Source organism: Macrotis lagotis, chromosome 5, assembly GCF_037893015.1.
Source record: "Macrotis lagotis isolate mMagLag1 chromosome 5, bilby.v1.9.chrom.fasta, whole genome shotgun sequence".
Taxonomy (NCBI): Eukaryota; Metazoa; Chordata; class Mammalia; order Peramelemorphia; family Peramelidae; genus Macrotis; species Macrotis lagotis.
Window position 1 is genome coordinate 60,729,459 of NC_133662.1, and position 22,593 is coordinate 60,752,051.

Consider the following 22,593-nt stretch of genomic DNA (forward strand, 5'->3'; position numbering starts at 1 on the left):
TATCCACCACCACTCACTGTAGGTTTTCTTAAAAACCAGTGTAACTCAAACTACCATATGTTAAATTTGTCACTTGAAATTAGGAGCCATATTCATCTCTATCTTGCCATTTCTCTCAGAACTAGAAGTTTAATCAAACTATTGTTGGGTTCATCCTACTCTCATCCTTTACTGTGGCATGGAAGTGACCCTGGGTTCTTGGCAATGCCAGCACCATGCATGTTCTGTTGATTCCAGGACACTGACTGTGACAGAAAATCGGCTCTGATGAAAAGAGTGCTTAATCTAGAGGAGTGAGTGCCAGCACATTGTTGAGGGCCCCAGAGCCCATAAAGTGCCGGAGGTTATATTTGAACTTCACTCTTCCTGTCTCCAGGCCCAGTACCCCCTCCACTTTGCACCTCAATCTCTGAGAGTCACTGGATTCAAGTTTCTCCTCCAACACATACTGGCTTGTGTGAGTCTGGGGAAGGCATTTGATTTCTCTGTGTTCTGTGAACCCAATTTTCCCAAACTCTTAAGTTATATATGATGAAAGAAGATTTTTTTTGTTGTTTGTTTTTATATTTTCAGATTATTATTCTTTATTGGGAGAAATCCAAAGTTGAAATAAATTTGGATCCTTGTTTTTGTGTAGTTTATATTTTGATAAGAGAAATACTAAAGTTTCGCATATTATTTCCTTGAATATGGGTCAGATGTCCTAAGGTGGGAGGAAGCAGAAGACAAAATCTTTGATTTTTTTTTAATCAACAAAAATCTCATACAGTGAGATGATCTGCAAATATGACTCAAATCTCCCATTATTCTATTAACTGTCCAGCTTCTCTGGGCTGGTTGTAAAATGTAAATAATATCTTTTTTTTCTTGGAATGGAAGTGTATAACTTAAATATCTTAGCTATTCCTATTACATTTTGTTACTGTTGTTTGATAAGCAGTACATTGGTATTAATATAAACAGTTTACCCCCACTATCTGTCTGGAATAATAGATTGAATGCTGGATGTGGATTCAGGAAGACTTGGGTTCAAATTCTTTTTCTGACCCTTAATAGTTGGATGACATGAGCAAGTTAGTTTACCTGTTAGAGACAAGAATTTCCTTATTTGAAAAATAGGAATAATAATATATGAACTAACTACATCACAGGATTATTGTTGCACTCAAATGATGCAGATATCCCAAAAGTCTTGGAGCAATTTTAAGCTTTGTTAATAGCTGTGCCAAGACTTTTGGGACACTATGTGTTTTGCAGAATTCAAAGTCTTGTATAAATGTCATTTCATCAGTATTTTGTGAGAGTTCTTCTTCAAAATGAGGGCATAGAAGGGTAATATCTTATTATTTCCCTTCCCTTGTCAAGGCCCAGTTTTCTGGTGACTGCTCCTAGTGTCATCAGGCCAGGAATCAACATGACCATTGGGGTGGAACTGCTGGAGAATAGCCCCTCACAAGTTTTGGTGAAGGCTGAAGTGCTCAGGAGCCAGGCAAACATCACTATTCTGGAAGCAGAAGGAATCTTTGAAAAAGGTGAGCTAAATGCTCTCATTGCTCTCTTCCCCTATAGGGGAATTATTGCAACAATGTATTTATTCTAACCATATTTAATGAGTACAGAGTTTAGTATCCAGGTCTCAGGGAGGAAGAAAAAGAATTCAACTGAGGTTATGAACTAATTTTGTGGGCTTCTTTTTATCTGAAAAGGAAATGGAGAAAATGAAATACTCTGAAAGTGGGATTTATTTGAAAAGCCAAAGTTATTTGATGTTCAGATCTCAAACCTTGAAATTAAGAAAGCCAAAAATGGAGGCAGGGGGATGAATGAGCTAGTTTTTTTTTTTAAAGTTCTCTCCTCTATTGTAGAATTCTGAACTTCTATTACTTCTCACTTAAAAAAATTAAGTAGAAAGATATCCAAAGATATTTTCAGCTTGGGAAACAGCGTATCAGTTTCCATTGACAAAGCAGAGAAGTTTGGAAAAGACAAAAGTCATAAGGAGTAGAGAGCCCAAATTGTGTAGAAACTAAAAGACTGGCTTTGTAGTCATGAAAGCTTGAGTTCAAATTCTGTTTTTGACATTTACTAGTTATGTGACCCTCTGCAACTTACTTTAACTCTGTGGTCCATACAACTCTCTTCAAGACAAGAAATTATAAAGGAGTTGGCGTGGAATATCAGTGAAGAGAGTTTCTATGCCTGGAATTTAGATTAATCAGTTATAGGTCTGGGCCCAAAACAAAATGAGACTGAAAAATACAAGCTGAAATTCCATTGGGTTATGTCTCCTTTATCGTTTATGCTTTAAAAAATTCTTTTCATCAATATTTGAAAAATATTTTTAAAAATTATATTATCATAATACAGTATTATATATACATTTCCCAATTTTCCTTTGTGACAAAGTAAAACAAATAAACAAATACATCTATTCATAAAGGTATCTAATTTGCGGAGTTGTTGTGGGGCTTAAATGTGGTGATATTTGTACTCTTTTACAAGCCTTAAAGAACTATATAAACGTTTGCTACTACTATCGCTATCATTACTAGTACTACTACTTCTGCTTTGTTGTTCTGTTTTTCAATTGTATCTAACTCTTCATGACCCCATTTGAAATTTTCTTGTCAAAAATGGAATGGTTTGTTATTTCCTTCTCTAGACTACTTTACAGTTGAAGAAACTGAGGCAAACAGGGTTAAGTGAATTGCCCAGGTCACACAACTAGTAAGTGCCTGAGGCCAGCTATAAACTGAGGAATATGAGTTTTCCTGCCTCGAGGTTTGGCATTATTCACTGTGCCCCCTAGTACTACTACTACTATATTACTACTACTTTAGCACTACTATCATTACCACAACCACTACCATTATCATTACCATTACCACTACTATTATTATTATTACCACTACAACAACTACATATGCAATCATGTTAAACATATTTCCATATTAATCATATTGTAAAAGAAGAATCAGAACAAAAGGAAAACTAAAACATGAGAAAGAAAAAAACATAAAAATGATCTGCATAGTTCTTTCTCTGGATGTGCATGACTTTTTCCATTACAAATCATTTAGAATTGTCATTGATCACATTATTCTTGAGAAGAGCTAAGTCTGTCATAACTGATTATCTCACAATGTTGCTCTTACTGTGTACAATGTTCTTTTGGTTCTGCTCACTTCACTCAGCAGCAGTTTGTGTTAATTCTTTCCAGTTTTTTTCTGAAATCTGCCTGCACATAAATTTTTTTTATATAAATTTCTTAAAGAACAATTATATTCCATTACATTCATATGTTATTTTTTTGTTCAGCCATTTTCCAATTGATGGTCATCACTTCAATTTCCAATTCTTTGCCACCACCAAAAGAAATTGCTATAAATAGTTTTGAATAAAAGGGTCCTTTTCTCTTTTTTGTGATCTCTTTGGGAAACAGACCTAGTAGTGGTATTGCTAGATCAAAGAGTATGGATAGTTTTATAGCCCTTTGAACTTAGTTCCAAATTGCAAGATGACAATTTTTTATTCCAAGAGTGATAAAATGGAGTGACTACTTTAAAATGGGAGTACAGTATTGCTGAATTTTATTTGAGATCAGAAACTAAAGTATTGGTTGATGTTCACCTTAAGCTTTATCTAAAAAGTGAATCATATCAGGGTGAACAGTAAGGGGGTAGGTAGAGTTACTGACCTTGGTATAAATATTTTTTCAATACCAGCATAGATAAATTTTGCACAGTCATGAAAATAAAATAAAAGCAAAGTGTCCTCATACCTGCTTCTCATCTTACCAACAGTTTACTGGGTAGGGAGGTCTCAGATCTAAAGTACAGGCCTCTTTCTTCCTTTCTGTAGCAAAGAAGGTAATGGGGAAGGTGCCAGGATTTCTAGTCCATTGAAATTTGAATCCTGGTGGGAATAATATAACAGTCTATTTTTTGACCATCTACTTATGACTATTAAATAGCTTTTTTATATACACATATCATATACATACATACATCTGTTTATATGCATATTCATATATTGATATTAGAGATATAATCATGAATTTCTTTACACTTAAAAAAGAAAGGAAAGTTGATTGAATAAAAGAGTAATAGGGAGATGTTTTGTCTAGCAATTAAAGGGGTGGTCTTGGGGTAAGGAAGACCTGACAGACACATACTAACTCTGAAACCCTGGAATAGTTACTACCTCCTCCCTCTTCCTGTTTGTCTCAGTTTTCTTAACTGTAAAATGGGAATACTACTACTACTACTACTACTACTACTACTACTAAATACTTCCCTCTTAGGGTCATTTTGAGGATCAAATGAAATAATAATTGTAAAGTATTTAGAACAGAGCCTGGCACATAATAAGACTATATAAATGTTTTGTTATTCAGTTGTTTCACTTGTGTCCAACTCTTTGCAGTCCCATTTGGGGTTTTCTTGGTAAGGATATTGGGAGGTTTGCCATTTTCTTTTCTTAACCACTTAAGAGAAGACTGTTTTTTTTTTTTTTTTTTTGCAAGGCAGTGGGGTTAAGTGACTTGCTGAAGGTCACACAGATAATTAAGCGTCTGAGGCTGGATTTGAACACAGGTCCTTCTGACTCCAGGGCCGGTGCTCTATCTGCTGTGCCACCTAGTTGCCCCAAGAATATCTTTTTTTAAAAAAACTATTCATTAAAAACTGAGAAATGATTCTCCACAGTGTGGTCCTGAGAGAGAAGTATAATAATTTCTATTCTCCTTCACACAATTATCCAAATTGATATTTCTAATATGACCTTGTCATATTAGAAGAAACTTTGGTGACTCCTTATCATTAGGTTAAAATTGAAAATATAAGTGCTCAAATGCCAATTTATTTTTCCTGGTTCTCCCATTAGCTTAAGAAAGTATGAGTAATAAGAGTACCAAATCAACATACATGCATTTTATAATTTTTTGAAGCACTCTCATGTACATTATCTTATTTAATCCTCAGACAACCTTGGATGGTTAGTTGGTTCCTTTGTTATCAAAGAAGGCCAAAATGACATCATTATGTTTGAGACAAATTACAGTCTATCCAACTGTGGCTGATCAAACCTATTTGAGCTTGGAATACTTTGCCACAAGTTGGGCATAATAGTCCATGTGAACATGTGGGGTGCCTACTCTAAACTTAGATATGTCACATTTCCTTTGAACTGCTTCAATTCTGCCTTCCTCATAGAGTGCAATACCCTCTCTGATGAGGGCACACCATGCTGGGCAGCAGTCCTGTGCCAGTTGCCGGCATCTCTCATACTACACAATCAAGCCCAAAGTTCTTTTTTTTAAGGTTTTTGCAAGGCAAATGGGGTTAAGCGGCTTGCCCAGGGCCACACAACTAGGTAATTATTAAGTGTCTGAGGCAGGATTTGAACTCAGATACTTCTGACTCCAGGGCCGGTGCTCTATCCGCTGCGCCACCTAGCCGCCCCAAGCCTAAAATTCTTAAGAGAGACATTCAGGGTATTCAAATATCGCTTCTTCTGACCCCCTTGTGAGCACTTGCCCTATATGAAATCTCCATAAAATAGTCTTTTTTTGCAAGTATACTTTCTGGCATTCTAACAATGTACCTAGCCCACTGTAGTTGCATTCTCTGTAGCAATAATGTTCGCATGCTTGAGAGAAGCAGACAATTACACATTATTTCTGTTTTTCAGATTAAGAAACTGATATTGGGGTGGCTAGGTGGCGCAGCGGATAGAGCACCGGCCCTGGAGTCAGAAGTATCTGAGTTCAAATCCTGCCTCAGACACTTAATAATTACCTAGTTGTGTGGCCCTGGGCAAGCCGCTTAACCCCATCTGCCTTGCAAAAAAAAAAAAAAGAAACTGATATTACAGTTTGAAGTTAGTAAAACTAAATAAATAAAGATTTAATAAAAATAAAAATTCCCATCTAAAGTCACAGCAAGGATGACTGATAATATTTATTTTGCCTGGCTAACAGACTGAAACTCACAGGAACACTAATGGCTTCGCTCAGTTGGGTGAGTCAGTGGTCCTCACTATTTGGACAGAGATGATAACAGAGAGTATAAGATAATGAACTTTTTAGTCAATGGACTGGAACTATTATTATGATGAACAGTGACAGATTTGAATAGAAATGACAATGAATGAATGAAGATATTAAAGCCTAAATGTTTTAAGTCATAGGTCAGGTGAGGATGGAGAGGAATGCAGTAGCTATTGCATAAAGACACCACTATATAAAGTCATTATGCCAACTGAGTATTGTGTATTGTATAGCGTGATTTTCGCATTGTGGGGATTTTTTTTGGGTGAGAGTAGGATCTGTTTCTTTATATTATTTTGTTCTATCTTCTGACTTATCCATTGTGGTTTTTGCCTTGAAATTCTTGAAAAGAAATTCAGAAGGAATATGTTATCATTAATGGGAAAGGTATTGAACTGAGTTTTCCAGTGAAGATAAGATGGGATGTTAATATGTTTAAAGAAAAGGTTTTTTTCCTCCCCCCTCTTTCAGAATTGGGGAGATGAACTTGTTTATAGGGATATGAGGAGGAATCAGTAGAGTGAAACTGAATATCCATGAGAGAGGAAAAAGTGTTTGCTTGAACAAGGTCCTAGAGGAGGCAGAAGAATTAAGCCTTTATAAATAGTCAAGCTAGCTCTTCTTTTAGGTGGTTAAGAAGGAGGGGAAAGTAAGTTATGATGCTGAAAGACTTAAGTAGAGTGTAGAAAAATGTTGTGAATATGAAAAACTAGTAATTTTCCAACTGGAATAAATAAACGGTAAGACTGAGTACATGGATAGGAGTTCAAAGAACTAGAGTCTGAAGTTTTCTACAGAAGCATAAGAAAACAAAAACCCCAACACTGCCAAAGTTCCCCAAACTTTTTTCTCTCTTGCGTAGGTTAAATGACTTCCTTACCACAATATTGCTTAAATAATGAATTTATAGTGTGATACAGAAGAAAATACATGAGACTAGGATTTAGGCCTAGGATTTGAGTTCCAAACCAGTATTGGAACTTACTACTCATGTTACCCATAGGAAAATCATTTAGCATTTCCTGACTCCAGATTCCTCATCTATAAAATGAGTGGGTTGGACTAAATAACCTTGAAGATCCCTTCTCATTTCCTGACTCCAGATTCCTCATCTATAAAATGAGTGGGTTGGACTAAATAACCTTGAAGATCCCTTCTGGAGCTAGAAGTTCTTAACCTGGAGTAAGATGAATAGGTTTCAAGGGAGTCTGTGACTTTGAATGGGAAAAAAATGATATCTTTAATTCATTCATCATTTATTTATCTGTTTAGTTATTTATTTGTCTATCTATTCATTTATTTTGATTAACTAATAACTGAAATACAGCATTTTCTTCAATTATTTAAAAGTCATGATTTTGAAAAGGATATCATAGATTTCACCTGTCTCCTAAAGTGAGTCATGTCCTGCAAAAAAGTTTAAGAATTGCTGTTCTAGATCTGTGATCTGATGTTCCTATGACCCTAGGCAGGACAATTACCCTCTAGAAACCTCAATTTCTTAATCTGAAAAGTAAAGATAATTAATGCTTTCCCTACTTCTCCAAAGTTGTTTGAGGATTAAATGAGATAATGTACATGAGAGTGCTTTAAAAATTATAAAATGCAAATGTTGATTTGGTATTCTTACCCCTCATACTTCTTAAGCTGATTTTTAATTATGTCTACACCAAAATGAAAGAAAATAAAAAAGAACATAAAGAACATTTAAATGGAGTAAGTAGTTAGTTTTTCATTTGCACAGGCATATGAAATAATTGAAATGTTTTTGATATCCTGCAAACCCACATCCCTAATCCTTTTCTCTTTCCATATTTTGAAATTTAACTCGCGAATTTTCTCTGTTGCCTCTTAGCAGAGTTTGTTCCAAATTTTTAGGGGTGGTACCCTGTAGACATACTTTCTCCCATCATATAATCATGGGAAAACTGGCCTCACTCATAATTTGTTCTAAGGTCTTAGCCAAATAAACAAAAAACTACAGAGTAAAACAAATTCAGTTACTCATCATCAACAATCTTTTATTGAGAGCCTGCTGGGTGCAGGGCCCTGCCCTTTGTGCCCCTCCCATTTCCCACTAGTCTGTTGGAATATTTGGGTATGAGGCACCTTATAAATATGTAGTTTGTTTTGAATGGTCTCCCCCCCCCCCCCCACTGCTTGATCTTGGAGCTTAGGGAAAGTTGTCAGGTTTGCCTAATCTTACGAAAAGTTACCTTAAATGAAAAGTTACCTTAAATCTGTCCTTACCTAATATTTATTCCTTCAACTACCAACTGAAAACTATGAAACCTCAGTCTTATCTTTTAGTTCTGATGGTTTTTCTTTTCTTTTTTTTTTTTTTTCTTTTCTTAAGCAGCAAGTCAGCTTTGTGAATTCTATCTAAATCAGAATCAGCTCCATAGTGCTTATTGAAGTGAATTAATTAGACCATAGTGTAAGCAAGGTGCTGCAAGTTCTCACAGGCAGCACTGTCAATAGAACTGAGTCTGCACTTGTACGTTTGAGATTGTGGAGGCAATGGGGGCGAGAAGAGGGAAGGGCTTCAAATTTATTCAATTCAGTCATTTAATGTTTTCCTGGTGATGCAAAAAAGTATTCTAGGAATTTGGATCAGGACATTAAAATCATATAACAATGACTATTCATGTCAAAGACAATTATTAAACACCTATCTAGGGTGGTGCTGGGCTAGGCACTCTAAAGGGAATATGCCTGTAAGGATCTGATTGAACTATTTTTATAAGCGGGTGGGAGAATTCAGTAGTACACAAAGCACATCATGAGAAGTTTAGAACCTTAATATCATCTACTCCAGTCTTTTTTCTCTCTTTCTTTTTTTTTTAACAGATGGAAGATATGGTTATTTTCCCAAGATCACACAGAGTGAACTAGATCCAAGACAATATTATTTTTAGGCCAGTATTCTCACTATATCACAGTAAATTTTTTTTTTTTAAATAAGAACTATGTATAAAACCCCCACAGTATTTTTAAATGTTGACTTACTTGATTCTGAAAAAAAGTAGACTAACTACAGTTACTAGTAGGGACAGTTTTCTTATTTTAGTCTAGATGATTCATTCTAGCCTGGATTTCTTGAGAGCTTGCTAAGTTCCAAGGCCCTGTAGTACTTTTTGGGTGGTAGTGGTGGTAGTGGTGTATATAAAGGTGAATAAGAAATGGAAATGTGGACTCTGCATAAAGGAATTTATGTCTTAGTAGGTGAATTTGTTTCTTGTATACCAAAAAGTCAATTCTTTATTTTTTTTCATGTGCAAAGGAAGATTTTTGTTTTAGCAGTGTCCTAGTCAAATTCTACTTTGAGAATCACATGCCTGTACAAGACTGATGATTCATGTCAGTAAAAGGGAGGTAACTTCTGGGATCTGGTAATTCTGCATTGAGTGTGGCTCACAATTCTAAGCAATGGTGTAACCTTATAAAGAGTGGGAAAATAGTCTGAATGTTTAATTATGAAACTAGAATCCAATGGTATTGAAAGGGATTATAGAGGCTCCACTAATTCTAATATAAGCATGTGTTGGGGCTTTCAAGTGTTTTAGTGATAGGCTTGTCTGTGGAAATAGAAGTTTTATGTTTAAAGAGCTTGGACTGCATTGATATGAGATCATTTATATTTTGATTTATGATTTTTTAACAGTGCTAAAACTAAGAATATCTGTAACTATGTTTCCATATGTCTCTCCCATTGATTATATATGAAAATCCATGAAACTTTTGTATGTGGAATTGATTGCATGTGAAACTTTTGTATATGAGATTAGATGTATATGAAATTTTTTAGGGAATCTTGGGGAGGCAGAATAATGAATGTGTTGTGTGAAATATAAACCTCATAAACTCAGAGAACATTTTAGTTTTACTTAAGAATGTTTTGTTCTCTGAGAAAGCTAGAATACTTGTTTCTAAAACAGCTAAGTTTTTCATTGATATAGGAAACTCTAAATGAGAAAACTCCATTCACTTGTATAGATCAGAACCTGCTCTACAGTTTATACTCTTTTTTATTTGTAGGGCAATGGAGTTAAATGACTTGCCCAAGTTCACACAGCTAAGGAAATATTAAGTGTCTGAGACTGGATTTGAACTCAGGTCCTCCTGACTTCAGGATTAGTGCTCTGTCCACTGTGCCACTAAGCTGCCCTGCAATTTATACTCTTAAAGAATTGGCTGGATCACTTAGAGATTAAATGACTTGCTTGGAGTCACATAGGCAGTATATGCCATATGTAGGTCTTGAGCTCAGTTCTTTCTGACTTTGAGATCTGATCTTTATCCACTATGCCTATGCCATATGCAGCTGTCTTTCCATTAATTAAAGCAACTTTCTTATAGATATCTTCTGCTTCTGCATCACTCACATATCCCAGTATATCCCTCTACTTCTCCAGGAGAGCAATCTTTTATTACAAAGGATTAAAAAGATCCCCCCCCAAAAGTTGTTCAGTAAAACTAACAAATATGTTGAAAAAGTCTGACAGCTGTAGTGTTCTTTTACTCTATAATCCTTCTCCTCTGCAAAAAAGAGAAGGTGATGCTTTCTTATATTTCCCCTTTGGGACTAAGGTTAGACCATGCCATTTCAAAGCATTCAGTTTTAATTGTTTTATTGTTGATATTGTCATACCTTCCACTTTAGTTTAGTCTTTGTATAAGTTGTTTTTCTTCTTCTTTTGCCTACTTCATTTTGCATAATTTCATAGAAATTCCAACATTTCTCCATCATTTCATCACTTCTTATGATATAGTGATATTTCATTATAGCCATTGATCTTAACTTCTACCAATCTCCCCTCTAGGGAATCTACTTTGCTTTCCATTCTTTGCTTCTATAAAAAGTTCTGCTGTAAATGTTTCAGTTCATAGTAGGCTTTTCTTTTTATCATTCACATTTCTGGAGCACATGTCTAGCAGTGGAATCTCTGGGTGAAAGAGTATGGACAGTTTAGTCACTTTCTTCTCATAATTCCAAATTTCTTTTTAGAATAATTAGACCAAATAATTGCTGCAACCAACTGCATTAATATGCCCATCTTTCTACACCTACTCCAGCATTGACTGTTCCTCTCTTTCTTATATATACTTCTTTCCACCAGCTCTGTGATCCAATTTATTCTGGTCTCTTCGTAGTTCAACACACATGACACTGATTCTTGTTGGCATGCCTTCAGACTGGTTGCCTCTAGTATGCCTCTTCATTTCCACCTCCTGAATTTCTTGACATTGAGATTCAGTTTAAGTCTTACTGTCTGGGAGTCACCTTCCTAGTTAGCCCTCGTCTCCCTTCCTGCTAGTGCCTCTTTGCCAACATTACTTTCTGTTCACATTGGATGTGCATAATTAACTGCATGTTTTCTGTCTTATTAGAATATGAGTTCCTTGAGAATAGAGACTGTTTTTGTCTTTCCATTTATCCACGATGCACAGTAAGCTATTATTAAATCCTTGTTGACTTCTTGACATATACATCTTGACTCCCAGCATTTGAAAAATTGTCTTATAGAATTGTGATTGTGATTAGATGTATTGTATGTGGCTTCAGAGAAAACTATGGAAGCTTTAGGGAGGCAGTTCAACATTAGAAAGACTCTCCTCACAGAAACTTCCATAATTGGAAGGGTAGACTATCTCAAGAGGCAATGAGTTACTGGACTGTTTATTTGATTGTACAGAAAATTTATGTTTTAAGTAGTGCGTTGGAGTAGATGAACTCTGTCCTTTCTAGTCAAGGGAAATCTATGATCCTATTAAATGTGAAGCAAAGCCCTGTATTCCTTTGACTCTTTTATTGAGGGCAAGGAAAAACAATGAATTATGAATGAATGAAAATGCACTTAAGTGCTTACAGAAAAGCAGGACAATCCTTACTTTCTAGGAGCTTGAATTCTAATAGGTGCAGACAACAAATACAGGAGATTTTAGCTGTAAATCTGAGAGGCAAAGTAGATGTAAGTCATCTTATTTTCTATTTCCATACAAAATCCCATAACCAGTAAACCATTTGATAATTCCAAGGACTTTGTTAGGGAGAACTTTATTTTATGGGTTTTCAGTATCTGTCACTATTGAATTATCCTTATTCAGTTTTTCAGGTTAATCAATTATTCTCCAAATGTTTGTTAAGCATCTCCAATGTGTGAAGCATTGTATTAGGTGCTGGAGATAGAAGTACAAAAAATGGAAACAGTTCTTTCAAGGTGTTGCTTCCTTTCAGGAGAAATGAAACATATGCATATTGAAAGTAAATACATGGGCTGCTAGGTGGCACAGTGGATAGAGCACTGGCCCTGGAGTCAGGAGTACCTGGGTTCAAATATGGCCTCAGACACTTAATAATTACCTGTGTGGCCTTGGGCAAGCCACTTAACTCCATTGCCTTGCAAAAAGCTAAAAAAAAAAAGAAAGTAAATACAAAGTAAATTGTGGGAGGTATTAAAAGTTAAGAATATTAGAAAAATTTACTCAAAGAGGTGATACTTGATCTTAGCTTTCAAGGTGTCTAAGGATTATTTAAAAATGTGGATATGAAAGAGCACATTTTGGTCACAGAGTGAGTCATGGAGAAGGGAATATGATGTCCAAGAACTAGCAAGTAGACCACTTGGACTTGGATGTAGAGTATATGAGAGGTACTAAAGTGAGTGACCTAGAGGCAGGTAGGTGGAGTTGTGGATTGAAGGATAGGTCTTGAGGCAGGAAGATGAGTTCAAAGCCAGCATCATATACTTATAAACTGTGTCATTTTTTCCTCTGCCTTAGTTTCCTCATTTGTAGAAGGGGGACAATAGTAGATTCTAACTCAGCCTATAGTAGATTGCTTCAAAGTGCTTAGCAAACCTTAAAGCACTATAGAAATGTCATTATTATTATTGATTTGTTCTGTATAAATTAACATTCATTACAATAATAATAGTATCTAGCATTTGTACAGTATCTTTTATGTGCCAGAAACCTTGCTAAGCATATCAGAAATATTATCTTATTATATCCTCTTAACAACCCTGGGAGATAGTGCTATTCATATTTGTATAAATAAAAATAACACAAAGAAACATGTAATAAGTTTTAAAAAGTTGCAAATAAAGGATTGTAGTTCTTCAGAGGCTAGGGAAATTATTTTAGCTAGGATATTTGGGGATGGCTTCATGGAAGAAGCATCATTTAAGCTGGGTGGGATTTTAACAGGATAAGTTTAGGAATGAGAGAAGAACAGTGTACTGAAGAGAGAATCAACTTTGGTATTAGGAAGACTTGCAGACTTTTGCCTTTGACACATAGATGTTTGTATAACCCTTGACAAGTCATATAACTTATAAGACTGCAGAATAGGGCATATCTGTACTATTAGAAGGAATTTTCTCACTAGTACTACACTATGGCAGTGAAATAAGAGGTTCAGTTCCTCTCACTCAAAAAAAAATGATTGGAAAAATAGCAATTCAGGTATTCTAGGTGAATCAAGAGACATTATAAACAAAGAATCGACCAAACTTTGGGACTTATTTAGTGTAGCGAAAGAGAGAGAAAGAAAAGCTAAAGGTAACAATCTCATTCTTTTGAGAATTATGAATAATAACTACTTTAGAAGGTACATTATATTTAATGGTATGAAGTGTAGCCTCCTTAAAGTTGAAGTATAGTTGAAGAGATGCTATCTAGGCATTTTAAGTGTGGGGTTAGTTTTATGAAGGAGAGAGGTTGAGGGTGAAATAAATATTTAGGAATTCTCTATATAGACTGGTAGTAGTTGAAGCCATGAGAGTGAATAAGCTGTTCCAGAAAGAGATCAGAATATTATTGAGGTAAGATTCTTGAGAAGGGTTCATTTAGGGATAGGGGTGTTGTTAGAAAATAAGAGCTATTGAAACAGTTAGGAGGAGCAGACAATGTAAACAGAAGGGAGGTCAGAATAGTATAGTATGGTGGAAACAAAAAAGAGGGGTAATTGGTAGTGTCTCATATCAGAGAGTTGAGCAGAAAATTGAGAATTTAAAAAAGGTCATCCTTATTGATTAGGATATAAATGGTGACACCAAAGAGATTTTCAGCAGAGTGAGAAGGCCAAGTCAAAACAACAGCAGGCAAAAGAATGAATGAATTGGAAGGAGTTAGAGATAGTGATCTTAGGTCTCTGTTAACTATTTTATTTTATTTTTAGCTTTTTGCAAGGCAATGGGGGTTAAGTGACTTGCCCATGGTCACACAGCTAGGTAATTATTAAGTGTCTGAGGCCGGATTTGAACTCAGGTCCTCCTGACTCCAGGGCCAGTGCTCTATCCACTGTGCCACCTAGTCGCCCCTTGTTAACTCTTTTATTAAACATTTTGGATAACCATGTTTCAATGCAATTGGCTTCATTTGTAATCCCATGAATTAGTTTTATGCATTTAAAAGCATCATTCTGAGAAGGGATCCATTGACTTCATTATATTTCCAGAGTAGTTCATAACACACAAAGTTAAGAACCCTTGGTTAAGGGGAAGCTGGGTGGTGAAGTGGATAGAATACTGGCCCTGGAGTCAGGAGGACCTGAGCTCAAATCCAGGTTTCAGACACTTAATAATTACCTAGCTGTGTGACCTTGGGCAAGTCACTTAACTCCACTGCTTTGCCAACCCCCCCCCCCAACAAAATTGACTTGTAAAAGAACCCTTGGTTGAAACCTTTTTTCCTCTGAGAATTTGTCAATATAAGGAAGCAAAGAAGAATGATAGCTTATAGTAGTACCAATTTTTTTTTTCCTTTTTAAAGTCTAGGAGAGAAACGAGCTTGTTTTTAGATGACAAAGAAAGAAGTAATGAGGGGAAAAGTAAGAAAGGGTCTATAGAAGAATGTTCTTCTAGGTGTTCACAGTTAGCTACAGGTAATTATAAGGGATACATAAAACATCAGAATAAAAATAATAAATCAAAATTTGAGTGGCAATAGAGTTGCCATATCATATAAAGATAAAAGATAAATTTGACTTTTGGGTGGAATATGAGGGTAGTATATTGTTATAGAGGGTGACTGAGGGAATTCCATGTGCATTTAGGATGATGGAACCTTGTCAGGTGTGTACCTTGAAGGGAAGGGGGTTGTAAAAAACAGTTTGAATAATGATCAAGAGGTTAGACATATCAAGGCAAAGAAAAAGTATTTTCTATTCAAGTTCCAATGGTGCTTGGAGAAGCCAGTAACATGCCTAATTAAAAGAGGAGACTTAGGAAAAGGAATTTTGAGATACTCTGGAGTTGACTAATTGGAGTAAGAGAAAAATAAGAGAAATGAGAGCATATACAGCTTTGATAAGGAACTTGAAAGCAGGATGAGACACTGGATTAGTTCCCTCCAATGTAGTAATTCATATAATGATTGTCAAATAAGATATTAACAGAAAACTTAATGAAAGGTGAGATTGAAGAAAAGTAGAAATGGCACTGGATTGGTTGAAATTGGAAATGACAATTATATATTGAATAATATTAGGCATTAGAAGCCTATATAGAGCAAAACCACCTACAGCATTTTGAGACTGGTACATCAAGAGAATAAGAAGAGGAAGATATTAAGATGATGTTGGGAATGCACTAATTCTAGGAGTAGAGTTTCAGTTCAGTATGAAAATTGTAAGAATGTTTCTAGAGATATGGAAGAAATGAGTAAATGGCAAAAGTTGAAGTGGTTGATTTGATGGTGTATTTGAGAGAAAATAAATCTTAAATGAAATTCTTATTTGTAAAGTCAAATTCAATCTACATAGGCAAGATAAAGTAAAAATTTGAGGAAATTAATTGCAACTTATGTTTTCTTGACTCCAGGGTTCTATCCATTGGACCATCAATCACCTCAAGACCTTCAATAATTTTTTAAAAACTAAATTTATGTTGAATTATATGTATATATATTTAAAAGCAAGCTTTATGCAACAGAGACTTGAATTTTCATACATTATATTTTTATGTTCTAACTTATATAGGAAAATATTGGGTTTGATGTTTGTTAAACTCTAAATTTTAAAAATTAAAAAGGAAAATGGGAAAATTAAATTAATAAATATTTTTAATTTTGAATTCTCTCTCTCTCATTCCTGCCCCTCATTTATTCATTGCAAAGGCTAGAAATTTACTACTCATTACACAAATGAACATTCAATAATTAAACAAAGGAGAGAATTCAGATAGTTCAGACTATTAATCACTTGGCATCAGAGATATTTCTAAATTAGGGAAGTGGTATATATAAGCTCCTTGACTTTTTGGATAGTCATGGTGCATATAAGCTCCTTGAGGGCAGGATTGTTTCATTTTTGTCTCTGTATTCTTCATATCTAGCCAATCTCTGGCACATAGTATGTGTTTAGCATATACTTATTGATTAATTAAATAGTATTCATACACTAAGGTAGAAAACTTGTTCTCTCTACCATTGTCTCTAAACTGACTGAAGCTAGGTTGAATCTCTTCTGGATCTGGTCATCTTTCAAGATTCACTCTGGTATTTGGCACACCCCAGATGTGGGAAGGTGTAGCACACTGCATTCCATTTAAAAAGTTAAGGAAAGGTTACTTTCTGTGTATGCTTATTATACAATTTTAAAATAGCCGTCTCTATTTGTAAATCAAACTTCTGGTTCTTAGACTCATGCCAAATGTGGAGTACAAAAATAACATTTCTTTTGATTTGTATAGGAGGCCTGGATTAGAGCAAACACGTTTCTAATCTTAACTCTCCTTGGTTAAGCAACAAAAAGAGAACCTTTTTTTTTTTTTTTAACTGATGCTTTTGGTGACAAAAGAGAAAAACAACTTTAAATACTCTGGTAGAGAAAATCCTTGAGGTTGTGACTTTTAGAAAATATAATACAACATCTAAATGACATTGAGAAGCATTTGATCTTTTTGAGAGAAATACAAATTTTGTATTTTTGACAAAAATTTTTTCTGGATGAAATTCCTGAGTATAACACTTATTCATACAAAGTTGACTACAACAATCTACAAACAGGTAACTCGATTCTCAGAATACCTCAAAGAAAGAGAAAGGTTTTCTTCTTGTCATATATATGAATAATGTTTAAAACTAAAAAGATTAAAAATTCTTGCTTGCTATTTTAAAAAAGTTTTATTTTTGTTTTGTTTTTATATGATATTTACAGTTTGTTCCTACTTTGTGATAAAGTAAAACAGTTAAATAAAACTAATTATAGTGACCTCATTTGGAAGTGCATGAAATGCCTCCCCCTTTTAACTTTTGTATTTTTTTAAATGAACAGAAATCTATTTTCTCTTCCTTACATTTATACTGGAAAAAAAGAATAAATTTATTAAAGCAAATATACATAGTCAAGAAAAACATTCATTTAATGACTCTCCATCCATTTCTCTTTCTCTCTGCCTGTCTCTTGTCTTTCTTCTCTTTCTTTCCTCTTCTCTCCTTTCCCCAACTCTCTCAATCCCCCAAACTTTTGTACCCTTTAGTAGCCTAAAGTGGCATAGGGACTTTTGGGATACCCTGTAAATCCTTCTGTATCCCAGGAATCTGCAGGCTTCTTGACCAACAAATATGAATTCAAAGAGAATAATCTTACCTTCTGAGAAAAGAACATATACCAAATACATCATGTATTTAAAACTACAGTTATCAAAGTCAAAGTTAGCTGGCTTGGAATTATGTTTCTTTTCATATATTTAATGTATTCTACTTTATTTGTGATTTTTTGAAAGTTGTGTGTAAATCAAATTTCTATAAATGAATATTATTCTTCCCACTCATTTACAAAGATTACTTTTTGTTAGTTTTTCATATTATGGGACTGGATATGAAATTCAAGCATCTTCTTGAACAATTCCCTCATTCTACAGATGAGGAAAAAGGTTCTGAGAAGTAGTGACTTACTCTAACACATAGGTAACAAGTCCAAATCCTCTGACTCCAAATCCAATGCCTTTTCCTTTATAATGTGCTAGAAGAGTGATTGGCACCTGGACAATGTTGTTCCTCCTTAACTTATTGCCCAGTTTATTTCTTAAATTTGAAAATAAACTTAAAAAATTTTAAAAATTGATATCATCAAAATTTTCCCTTATATCCAATTCCTTCCTTTTCCAGAATTATTCTTTATAACAAAGAAATAAAAAAGTAAAAAAAAAATAAGAAAAAAATTCAGCAAATCCAAAAACAAAAAAATATATTCAATGTGGACCATAACTGTGGATACTCACACATGTATACATCTCTGTCTTTTTTGGTAATTGGTCAATATTCATTTTTGATTGTTCTGTGGTAGTTATTCCAAAAGAAAATTTTAAATTAAACTCATTGAATAAAGTAAGGCATAAATAGAATAATTCTTTTAGATTTAAGCTCTACCCATTCTGTTCAGAAAATAATGTACAAAATTTTTAGATATCAACATTCTACTTTTTTTATCTTCCTTTGAAGTAGTAGTTGTAAATAGTATTATAGTATTTAGTGAAAACATCTCTCCCAAACTGTCCATTTTGTTGTCTTCCACATTTTTTTGTGGTAATGGTAGGCATTTTTGTTTTTTTAATTAGTTGCTTCTGACTCTTCATGACCTCATTTTTTAGTTTTTCTTGGTAAAAATACTGAAGTGGTTTGCTACTTTCTTCTTCTCTAGTTCTTTTTTACAAATGAGAAAACTGAGGCAAACAGGGTTAAGTGATTTGTTTCAAAGTTACACAGCTAGTAAAAGTCTGAGATTTAATTTGCATTTGGTTCAATCTGACTTCAGGACCAGGGCTCTATCTACTGTGCCACTTAGTTGGTTCTTCATAGTAAGTATTGAATACTAACTAACAGCACTATTCCAAGCACTGAGAAGGATTCCAAAGCATCAGAGCTTAGGGAGCTGACAGGATATGGACAAGATGAATATCCATGAAGTAATTACCAAATGTTATATGATGGTAGACAATTATGTACTTAAAATCAGTGTTGTAGCAGTTTGAAGAAGAGGTTATAATCAAAGGATAGAAGGATTGGGAAGTTTCAGATGAAAATGGGTTTGGTATACATAAATATATGCATATATGGATATATATATATATATATATATATATATATATATATATATATATATATATATATACTAGTGAGATGGGATTAAGTAGGATGAGGAATGGGTGTGGAGAATTAACTGAAATAAAATTGGATAAATAGGGTGCATTTAACTTGAAAAGATCTTGAAAACTAGGCAGAAGAAGTTATGTTCCCTAGAGTAGGAAGTCAGTGAGCCAGCAGGTGAATGGTCTCTAGGGCTTGAGGTTGCCGGAAGGGGTTTTCTTCTGTGAGCTCACATAATCAGAAATTGATGATGAGTAATGTAGTCAGTTTTAAGTGGGAGAGCAGGAGAGTTTCTGTTTGAGGACTGCAGAAGACTTAGCAATTAGGCGAGGAAATTCATGGTTTCTGTTATTTTTCCAGTACTTTAACCCTTAGAGAGGAAAGCCTTTTAGAGACCAGACTGCTATTAATAGCAAAATTAATATTGTTTTGAAGTCTTGAGAGAATGAGGTTTCAAAGGTGCCATATGAATGTGACTACAGCTATTTTTATTTTATTTTATTATTCTTTTGACTATTGCAAGACAATGGGTTTAAGTAACTTTCCCATCAAATATAGCAATTAAACTCTGATGGTATGCATGCCTCTTGGGTGTGTGCCATAGGGAAAAATGAGGAGATTCAAATAGGCTGTTCAGATAAGGAAGATAGGAATCATATACAAGAAATAAGTGACATTTACTGAATTGAAAGCAGGAAATCTGGATTCTATTCCTGGCTCTGCTGTGACTTTTGAAAAGTCTTTTTTTCTTCTCTCTTGGTCTTAGTTTCCTCATTCATTGTTTTGATATTCATCAAGCATTTATTATACACCTTCTGCTGAACTTTGTGCTAAGGAATAAAGGAAAGAAAAATATGGTTTCTCTCTCGCTCTCTCTTTCTGTCTTTCCCAAGTTGACACAGCTAATAAATGTCTGAGGCCAGATTTGACTTTTAGGATAGGAGCTCTGCCCACAGCCCCATCTAGCTGCCTTATTCTGCTAATGCCCCTAGGAAGTAGTATTGTCCCCATTTTACAGATAGTGTAACTGAGGCAAACAGAGGTTAGGGGACTTGCTCAGGGTCACAACACTAGTAAGTCTCTGAGGCTAGATATGAACTCTGTCTCTATCTCTCTGTTTCTATCTGTCTCTGTCTCTGTCTCTCTCTTTCTCTTGGAGTTCACAGTAAAATGGGGGAGACAATATAATACATAAGTAAATAGGTATATACAAAATGTATGGAATAAATGAAGGTAATCTGAAATGCCTGACATTAGCAGCTAGCAGAATGGGAAAGACTTCCTGTGGAAGATGGCTTTTGAGATAAAATTTGAAGAAAGTTAGGGTAACTGACGGAGGTGAGAGGAAAGAACATTCCAGGCTGGGGAATTGTCCATCCAAAGGCATGGAGTAGTGGGTACAAGTAAGAGCTTGTAGGCCAATTGTTTCATAGAGTTCATAGAAGGGAATAGAGAGTGAAAAAATTTAGAAAGCAGCTAGGTGGTACAATGGATAGAGCACAAAGACTTGAGCTCAAATCAGACCTCAGACACTTGATTTTTACTAGCTGTGTGACCTTGGCAAGTCACTTAAGCCCAAGGAAATTTAGAAAGAGGGTCAGGTTATGAAGAGCTTTCAACCCCAAACAGAAGAGTTTATATTTGAGCCTAGAAGTTATATGGAATCACTGGAGCTAACAGAGAGTAACAGGATTCCTAAACTTACACTTTATGTTCTTTTTTTTTTGTTTTTAGGTTTTTGCAAGGCAAATGGGGTTAAGTGGCTTGCCCAAGGCCACACAGCTAAGTAATTATTAAGGGTCTGAGGTCAGATTTGAACTCAGGTACTCCTGACTCCAGGGCTGGTGCTCTATTCACTGCACCACCTAGCTGCCCCCATTTCTGAACTTTAAATTCTTATGCTGAAAAGTTAATAATTCATAAGCCTTTAGAGTTAGAGCCAGCTCATCCATGGGAATAATGTTCAGTAAGCTTTAAAAGATAGGCGTGGAGCCAGATCGTGAAAGACTTTAAAAACCAAAGAGAGGAGTTTGTATTTCATTACTTCTAGTGGCAAGAGAAAGCCAGAGTTTATTGAGGAGAGTAAGGTGGGTTCACCTGAGGTAGCTAGGTGGTCCAATGAGTAGAGTACTGGATTCAGAGTCAGGAAGACCTGAGTTCATATCTAGCCTCAGAAACTTACTAGTTTTGTGACCCTGAGCAAGTCCCCTAACCTCTGTTTGCCTCAGTTATGCCACCTGTAAAATGGGGACAATAAAAACTCCTACTTCCTAGGGACATTAGTAGAATAAGGCAGCTAGATGGGGCTGTGGGGTATCCTAAAAGTCAAATATGGCCTCAGACATTTATTGGCTGTGTGAACTTGGCAAAGTCACTTAACCCTGATAGTCCTAGAGGAAAGGACTATCTCCAGTTGTCCTGATTCATATCTAGCTACAGGACCCAGATGACTCTGGAGCAGAAAGTGAGATGGTGACTTAGCACAGCTCCTCCCTCTCTCCAATCCAATTCATGTGTATGTCATGTCATCACTTCCCTAATGCCATGGTCTTCAAGAAGGAAAGTCAAGCATCATCATCATTAGGAGAGTCATAAATGTTAGTTGTTGTTATTGTTATTATTATTATTATTATTATTGTCAGACCTGTGTTTTAGGAATATCATCAGCCAGTAGTGTGGAGGATGGATTGGGTAGAGAAAAAAAAACTATGTCAGGAGATTGATTATTGCAGTTGTTTAGGAGAGAGAGGCTGGAGACCCAAACTGGAGTGACAGTGTGACTACAGAGAAGACGGGAGATACATTGTCAAGGTAGAAATATTAGGACCTGGCAACTGATTGACTGTGAGAAATGAGGGAGAAGTGTTGTAAAATGAATAGGTTATCTTAGATCAATCTACAGATAGATCCCTTCTAGTATCTAATCCTCTAATTAGAGGAATGTTAAGGAATGTTCATTTGGCAGTGATGTATGGCTGGAATAGTAATTTAGGGATGAACAAATCTAGGCTACTCACTGTTTCCCAAACTTCCCGTGCTTCCTTAACTCTGTGGCTTTTACAGGAATTCCTGTCCCACTTTAGTCTATCTGTTTCTGGTTATTCTAAAAGGTTCAACTTAAATACCATTACTTCTTTCTCAGATGCTTCCACACATAAAGAGTCTCCCTCCCTGTCCCCTTCCTGAAAGGGCAAGAAGGGCAGGATCTTTAAATACCCCACTGTGCCTCTTTCATATAACATATGCTCAGCAACTTAGTAAACTATTGTGGTGGTATAATTAAAGATTCAGGACTGATGAACTCCAAGAGGAGGAAGTCAGTATTCCAGTCAATCAACAAGAATTTATTAATCACTTATTGTATACCTATGCTACGCTCTGGAGGTTCAAAGAAAAGCAAAAAAAAAAGGACCTGGCAGCTTCTACCAATATTCCTAAGCAGATCATTGGCG

At 35.3% G+C, this 22,593-nt stretch overlaps 1 protein-coding gene across 2 annotated transcripts in view; it reads left to right on the plus strand.

The window, feature by feature from the left end:
* CD109 (CD109 molecule) overlaps positions 1–22,593 on the plus strand; it is a 163,777-nt gene that overhangs the window by 2,283 nt on the left and 138,901 nt on the right. For both annotated transcript variants that reach the window (XM_074237331.1, XM_074237330.1), the window contains exon 2: positions 1,366–1,532. In XM_074237331.1, coding sequence (XP_074093432.1) covers positions 1,366–1,532 — 167 coding nt within the window. The remainder of the gene's footprint in view (positions 1–1,365; positions 1,533–22,593) is intronic.